Source organism: Helobdella robusta (assembly GCF_000326865.2).
Source record: "Helobdella robusta unplaced genomic scaffold HELROscaffold_5, whole genome shotgun sequence".
Classification (NCBI taxonomy): domain Eukaryota; kingdom Metazoa; phylum Annelida; class Clitellata; order Rhynchobdellida; family Glossiphoniidae; genus Helobdella; species Helobdella robusta.
Window position 1 is genome coordinate 2,448,423 of NW_008705254.1, and position 8,879 is coordinate 2,457,301.

Genomic DNA, 8,879 nt, shown 5'->3' on the forward strand with positions numbered 1-8,879 from the left:
ATATTTGGAAAATTTCTATTTTCAACCGCTTTTCTTATTTCAAACCACTTTTTACCAATTCATTTAGTTTAAAACCATCCATTAAAAAATTAAATTATTCAATAAGCAGCTCGAAATGTATACTGCCGGCCTTATCGTTCTTGTGATGTTTGATATTGGAAGCCCAAATTCGGCACCATACCTGAATCAATGCTCCGTACTTGGGATCTTCAAACTTGACATAAACCATGGGAACTCTGTAATGATCCTGATTTCTGTAAGGATAGAAGGATAAGGGAAATCCTTTTCGAGGAAAATAAGTTACAGGACCCATGTTGTCCGTGTCGGCTTCGTTCTGCATTTTATTTGGCTTTGTTTTTATTGTATGTTAATTTTAAGTAATTTTATAAATTAAAAATTCTTTCAAATTGTATTTTTTTTAGTAAATTTAAATTTAACGAAAGAAAAACTCATCACCCACTTCTCCTTCGCAAGATACTCCGATGTAGTTTGGATCGTACCTGTCTCCTAATTTCTTCCTGGCTTCCTGTGCCAGTGTATTGTTCATGTCGTTCCATTCGCTATTGTTGAAACTGCGAGGCACCCAGCCAAAAACCTAATTATTGTGTAATGATTATTGCGGTATGTAAAAAAAATAAATTATGATGCTGAGGTATTGCAACGTAACTGCCATTAGTCTTTCAATCGAAAAACACTACATAACTATTATTTCCATAATTTGTAATTATATTTATTTCAGTATGTTGAAATCAGATAGAGTTAAGAATTGTTTGAAACTGCAACCCCTCACAATAAACTTTTGTTTTTTTTTAATTTATACATTTCTTTTTTTTTAATTTATACATTTCTTTTTCAATGTTGCAGTTTTAAAGTAGTAAATTTTTTAAAATTTATGTTACGTAAAATCATTTTATATTTTTTGATGGAAACCGAAAATTGCTGGGTAAGGAAGACCGTTTGAATTTTTAAATCAATCTTCAAACTTTCTCCGCAGCAAATTAAGGAAAATGTTAAACGACACGCGTTCATTAAAAATAGTGAGTAGTACTTTTACTAGATCCCAAATTGTTTTAAGAATACTGCTTGTTTATTGAAGCCTAAAACTAAATGATTTGAATTTTTTAAATAATTGGAAAATAATTAAAATTATTTTGTTATACTTTGTTGATTTTCAGCATGACACAAGGTTTGCCTTCATCAAACGAATAAGCTTTTTCTGTATTGCAATCCTCTCCAAACATGCTCCTGCCGACCCGACAGACCTGTTCCTCTCGGGCCATTTCAAATCATCCGTTTGTCTCGTTACATTCCACCACGTGTCCCCCGGTCTGATTGTAGTAACCTGAAATTATTCAGTCAGGTGCGTTAATATCAAGTGGTTTAAAAGCCTACAAGTATTTTACTTAGTGCTTTTAAAACACAAATAATTTTTTAATTCGTCGAAAATTCAGGTAAAATTTATGATAATTAAATAATTGTCACTTTGAAAGTGATAAACTATAATGTTATAGGTAACAACAGCAGTTTTCAAAAAATTGAAATGACTATGTGGTACCTTTTAGATATTTATCCATTGTTTCTTACTATTTTTTTTAATTGCTTGGGTTTCCCTTGTTGAACTTTATCAATGTTGACTCTATGTTAGGCATCGGTCGAAAGCCCATTCCTGCAATTTTTTGAGATGGCTGCTGTCATGTATCGTTAGATGATTGCTGTTTTGTTCTTAAGAATATTGTTCGGATGAAATGTTCAATTTTTAAAAATTATCATAAATTTAAACGATTTGATTTTCTATTGTAACTTATTTCACGAGAATAAAAAACTGGTGATCAAAACGAAGAGTGACATTTCATTGACAATCTGAAAGGAATGCCAATTCAAATTTTTTTTGGAAATGTTAGTTAACGAAAAACAACATTTAATAAATGTGTTAAGCTTATTCTTCAACTTAACTAATTCTTAAATAATTAAATTCTATGTTAATATTTGTTGAATACTTCTGATGTAAAAATGACATTATATGGAGTAACAGGAGCAAGTGCGTGTGTTAGTGACCGTTTCATTGAATTACATCAAAGACAGCTATTACGGTACGCCGAAACGTTAAACAAAATATCAAAACACGTCTAGTTAAACATGAACGTTTGTGATTCTTGTCTGTAGTCTATTAAATTGATTACAGACTTACATTTAGAATCAAATTTTGCATAATGAATATTTTAGGAAATTAATTTCTATCTGTAATATAACAAAAACTCAAATTTTTGTGCAAAAACATTGTTTTATGAATTCAATAAATTAATCAATTTACAATACTTACTTTGAAATAAAATACGTGATGACGTTGAAAATAAAATGAAAACAGGATTTTTTCATACAAATTTTTTAAATAGTCAACAAATAAAATGTAAACCACAGCCATCACTTTTGAGCTAAAACGGAGGTGTACAGTCCTTTCTTTGGCGCCGGCGTCAAACATCTCCTCTTAGTCAATTTCAGTTTTGGTATTTAAAATTCAAGTCAGCATATTTTGCGAGAAATAATAAAAATGGTTTGGTTGTTAAGGTTATTAAGAATAATTCATCCCAATTTTCCTACAAAGTTATAAATTAAAAAAAACAAACAAAACTATTCCGTGAGGACTTGCAGTTTCAAACCACTCATAGCTCTATCTTATTTCAACGTACTGAAATAAATCTAATTACAAATTATGGAAATAATAGTTGTGTAGTGTTTTTGATTGAAAGACTAATGGCAGTACAGTTACGTTCTAACGCTTATTTCTATTTATAAAATCGATCGTTTAATTTATTTATTTATTCCTTGTAATACAGTACAGCTTTGTCAAATGCGGAGCTGCTTACATGCTGTTTGATACTTTTCATATATGATCTGGCCACTAATATGATCAATAACGGATCACCTATAAAAAATTTACAGAAGTTATGTCAAAAAAATGTTCATGAAATCAGAAAACTAACCTGTTGATACATCAGTTAAAATCATTAAAATATTCTGAGCAGCACATATTTTAATTAATAAATATTGATATTAAAGTGAACTTTCCTCTCATTACATATTTTTATTAAATAAAAAAAAGTTATATGAAACATTTATACAACTAAATTAAACCGAACACTTTTTGTTCTACTTAAGTTTGTACACACATAAAGAAACCCAAATTTCTTTTCAGATAACGCGTCAAAATACGTCCCTGGAAAGCTTTATTTAATGTTTTGTGGAATAAACGAGTACATCTCTTTAGTGCACTGTAGCTAAGTTTCTGTTTGATCAAATTCAATTGATTCGCATTCGAGCCGACCCGTCAAGCTTAAATTTATTACACTTGGTAGAAATATGATGGCGATGATGACAAGGAGGATGATTTTCAAATCAGAATGCCCTGTTGAGATGAGTGATAACCATTATAGTATAAATGGTGATGCCAGAATGACGTTTCTATTAGAAACTGAATGATGATTGTAATGATGATTGAAACTCGTATGCGTTGAATTAAATATAAAATATAGAAAGTTGTTAGGCCTGCCATAAAAAAGCTAAATTTATATACAATGGCTTGGCAAAAATGGCTCATTCCCAAATGTGCTGTTTTTTTTCCAAAAATATTTATTGTGCTTACAGGAAATTTTTGTAGACTTTGTGAATGGACCAGCATAGTAAATTTTTGGATAATGTGTTTTTCATGTTTTTGTCTTTCGATTAAATTAAATTTAATTAATATATCGTGATGAATTTTACGTAATTTTTTTATTATTTATGAAAAAATTTTGTTATTAAATCCATTTTTACCATAATACTGCTAACTAATTGAAAAAATAATAGCAGAACAAAAGATAAGCAAAGACATTTGTGCACTGTACGTAGTTTGTGCGGAGAGAACATGCAAAAAGCAATGAATAAATTAGCGCACCGCTCCACTGCATATTGATCTGGCCTCCTCGCCAAGCTCCAACGATTGTTTGTACAGACAGAGATGTGTGTGTACAGCGCTGCATACATTTCAGGTGCACAACTCGTCGGGAAGATTGTAGCTGCGTATGTTCTGCTTCGTGGAAAGTTTTGCCGGCTTATATCCAACGGTAATGATGTTTGAGTCCATCTACTTGTAATTGAAGTTTTTTTTTTAAACTCAAATCGTTACAGTGTTATGTGACTTGCGAGGAAAAATAATATGCATTCCGGGAATTTTAATGTTTGCTCAAAGGATAAATCATCAAATGTTGGAAGTTGAGAAAGAAAAGTGTTTAAAATTAATGAGATGTGGTAAAGTAATGCTATAATGTTTTTGCATAACAAACTGTTTAAAGATGTAAGTTGCTGCAAAGGTGAAGTTTGTTGCAAGGTGGAGTTTGTCAAGATGGGAGTTTGTTGCAAGAGAAAGATTGCTGCAAGATGGATGTTGTTGCAAAATAAAAGTTGTTGCAACACAGAAATTGTTGGAAGATGGAGCTTGTTGCCTGATAAAAATTGTTGCAAGTTGGGGACCGTTGGAGATTATTGCAAAATTTGGTCGACGAGTTAGTTCATTCGGTATTAGTGCTATGTCTCGGGCTGTTATTACTCAATGGCCTGGTTCAAATACCGTCTGTTTGAAACTCAAAGACTCATACGCCATGTGTGTGTGTGTGTGTGTGTGTGTGTGTGTGTGTGTGTGTGTGTGGTGATGCGGTGTTAGCGTCAATTGGTGTAGATAGTACAGCTTTTGTGGTACGAAAGTTCAATTATAAGTATAAAACTTGACAGAGTTGTATAATGAAGAACAAAAAAAGATGGAAGTTGTTGTTGAAACACTAAAGTAGAAAATTAAATCGAAAGACAAACAAACATCGTAAGTAAAGTTATAAAAGATTAAATGAAAAATTAAATAAAAGAATGAAGTCATCGGTTTTGTGGTCAAGCGGTTCACATACAATACAATAGGACTCTTTTTTGCCAGCAACATCTTTTCGCCATGACTTGAAGCGGTTTTCAACAGCCAGCATAGCCAACCGGCTGAAACGCACATGCAAATAGTTATTTTAAAAACTAACATCTCATAGAGCTACTTTAATAATGCACGCTTGAATGAATGTATGCCAAAAACTTTCAGAAAGAACGAGCCTTCTCGTGCCACGCTAACACTCAAACGAGGCAACCCTACATTAGAAACCGCCGTAACGTTCAAGACAACGTGTGACAAACGATCATGAGGCATTTAGTGTGTTAAACAGAGGAGGCTCAAATCCAGTGGTAGAAATGAATTATGAACCTGGTGTATGTTCTTGCATAGCGTTGTTCACGTCATATTTTAGTTTGAAAGCAGTCATAAATATTCACATATGCACTAATGCATTTATAAATGCACCCACGAATGCATTAATGCATTTTTAAATGTCCATAGAATGTATGCACATCACACAACCCTAAATAAAAATGCGGATTCATTTGTTCATTGACGCAAAAAAAGAACAACTACAAGAAATATGTGGGCAGCTAAAAATTAACATGCACTTCAGACATGCAAAATCATACGTACGTACACACGCAAACACTTGCAGACAGACAGACAGAGAGATAGACAAGTAGTTTGGTCGGTAGGTAGGTCGGTTGGTTGGTTGATAGGTAGGCAGGTATGGAACAGATCAATAGAATCGATATATCGTGTTTATATAAAGGTCTCTGCGGAAAAAATAAATGGATAAATAATTTATGGTGTGCATGGGGATTTCGTTGGTTCTGCTTACAAACCAGTAACAATTCCAATCAAGAGAATACAAATTGTTTGGTGAAATTGCATCACTGCTGCAAATCATCACTAATTGTCATTTTAATCATATTCATAATCATAATCCTCATCGTCTTATCACTATTATTATTATTATTATTACTCCTAACATTATATTTATTATCAATATTGCATCAGTTCAGCACATTCGTTTATTTAAAATATTTTCAATCATACATTGGTTTGTAGTCCTACATTATATTTTTATCGTTTGAAATTTTGATATATTCATTCTCTTAATTAGACGAGGTATTTATTTAAGGGTTTATTTAAATTCTAGTTGATTTAAGTGAAATCAAATAACTGTTACACGAGCAGTTGTTTTATGACACCATTTGTTTATTTTCTTTTCTTTATAAGAATTAAACCCTTATATTTTTTTAAAAATTTTGACGAAAATTTCAGTTTTTTTAAATAAATTTAAAATTCGCACATTGGCAACTACTATGTCGTCCCAATATTTTCATCGTTAGAATGTCCTCAGTACACTCAGCCACCATTGATTGAATACACACGCTGGTCAACCATATTCTGATATTCACTCAAATATAAAATTGTTACATGGGTACACGTATATGCTGACAGACGTGTAATTAAATGTAAAAATAGACTAATAAGTAACAAATTGACCAAAATATTAAAATAATTTTTTAAGATATAAATTTTTAATAAAAAATTCCTAACCATCATCAACAAATCTACAACCAAAAATTTTCACTCAACCTTAAATATTAATTAGCCCTTCACTCAAAAACCCCATACGAAAAAAGGAAATTTACTGTCAATCAACCTTTACATAAATAAACAATCAGCTATCAATTAACATATTTCACTTACCATCAACTAAAAACAAAATAAAGCATTCAAAAGCTTACATATCATTATTTAACAACCAACAAGCAGTAGCCTATAATCAAAACGACCAATCACAAACTACTTATCAACTTATAACCGACCAATCATCAGCAAACCATTGAACTCTCAGCCAATCAGCATCAAGCAAAATCACGAAACCTGGGTTTGCCTTGAGAAGACTATACATGTTCTGTTGTGTTGGCTGTTTGAGGTCGATCGTCTGGAAGAACCCGACCAACATGACCGCGAAGAATGCCGCCAGACAGGAATAGAAAATCAAGTAAAAGATGCCTATCTTGGCTGTCAGGGTAGTTTTATTGATGATAAATAATAATACTAACAACAACAATAATAATAATAATTAAATAATTTTTAGGTTAAAAAATTAAAACAATTAAAAAATAACATAGACGAGCCAAGGAGGGCTAAAGCAAACAATTTGTTTTGCAATTTTGTACAAATCATTTATTTGTCTCCCAGTTAATCCTAACTTCTTCAAGAAAATTTGCAATGTATGGTGTTGGTTTTGATTTGAACAATGGAGAATGAACTATAAATGAAAAGTTCGAGGACAAAATATGTTTGTCCACTTTCATCAAACACCCAGGCCTACGCCACGTAAATACCAGGCTTCACATCTAATCAATAATAAAAATAGTTGCAGCAAAAATAGCAAAAGTAATATGATAATTACAATTCTATAAAAATGATAATAGAGTTAACTATGAGGATGATGAAACAGTGCTATTGTGTAAACTAATTTTCTCTATCTGTTGAAAATAAAGCCAGCCCAGTAGCGTCTGTTTGAATGTTACTAACTGCAATTTTTTAACAAAGTCGTATTTGCATCAGGTTTACTCGAACTTCTCGTTCGGCGTTTGAAATAACTGCAGCAAAATGTTTTGTTTCACAGTAAAAAAAATTTGCTTGATGATGTTTAATATGCGTTAGTAATTTTTCAATGCTATGGTTCAAATGTTTTATTCTCTATTTTTTCTTTATTACTGTCGGCATTGTTGTTGGGATGGCTAAAGAATTTTTTATTGGTTCACTCTCGATATTTTCCATTCATTTTTATTCCAATCATCTACACCAGTTTGCTTCAAACTTCCAACTTTTAACCTTAAAATATTTCCTTTTCTTCTTTTCGTTTCTTTTTCCAACCATTTTTCCTTTTTGTTTTCTAGTTGTTTTTCAATGTCTTCCTTCTTTTTCTCTTCATCAAGTTGTACATACATTGATGACACGAACTAACAAATACTTCTTTAACTTTATGCACATAAATGACAATGCGCAGATAAACTAAGAATTAACGGCAGGCCATGAAACAAGCAGACACCCAGGCAAACAAACAGACAGATAAACAGACAGATAAACAGACAGACAACCTACCCCAGCTGTCCCATGTTCTGCCGAGGAATTCTTTGCTCGACGAGTTCCAAATTGCATGTGATTTTTTTGGCATTCTTGGCTCCAATCCGCCATTTTGTTTTTCTGACTGAACGACACCATCACTGCATTGATTGGCGTCTGCTTCCGGTTTAGAATTTGTTTCCATGACGTTGAAGATGATGAAGATGATGATGATGACTCTAAGCACTGGCAAAGCAAGTTTTCGTTGCGGTAAAATTAAATTTTTAAGTCTAGATGGAAAGAAATGCTAGCGAGTACAATGCGATCAAGCTGACGCGATATCAATGTTATGAGTTCGTGAGTGGAGTGAAAGATTTTCTCAATCGTGTATGTTCTTCACAGATTGCGATGTCGATAATCACACAAATCGTCTTTGATCTCCACTAATGTTCAAACAAATTTATCACCAATTTTATTATCAACAATCAATAAATGGAGTTTCACAAAGGTAATTTCTTAATTTAAAAGTAATTTATAAATCTTTTACAAAAATCGCGAGAAAAATTTCAAGTATGTTGATGCTTGTTGTTGTCGGTGGTGTTGATGGTGCTGGAAGGATGACGTCGTATGAGGAAGTGGCAGGCAGAAGAACATGAAGAACATGATAAGAAATCGAAAAATGAAAATATTGAGAAGCTACCACCGATCCTTCAACTGGTGCAACTGCTACTTGCCTCCTTGTAACATTACTTCCATCGTGCCGGCTGCATACCTCGCCATCACCGTTGTTATATTGCATGCATGTACGCTCTTGTAAGCGTGCATACATCTATAGTAGCCCGTGTGTACGCATGCGTGTACGCGTGTGCAGAAAAATCTGCTTATT

General features: G+C 32.5%; 1 protein-coding gene across 1 annotated transcript; it reads right to left on the reverse strand.

Annotated features, from left to right (window-relative positions):
• Positions 1-94: 94 nt before the first annotated feature.
• On the reverse strand, positions 95-8,105 carry HELRODRAFT_68072 (hypothetical protein; the record flags this gene model as incomplete). Its single annotated transcript, XM_009026934.1, has 6 exons — positions 95-334; positions 461-595; positions 1,161-1,270; positions 3,975-4,087; positions 6,742-6,940; positions 8,033-8,105. 6 exons carry the CDS (start codon positions 8,103-8,105, stop codon positions 95-97), a joined length of 870 nt encoding a protein of 289 aa, XP_009025182.1.
• Positions 8,106-8,879: the final 774 nt, after the last annotated feature.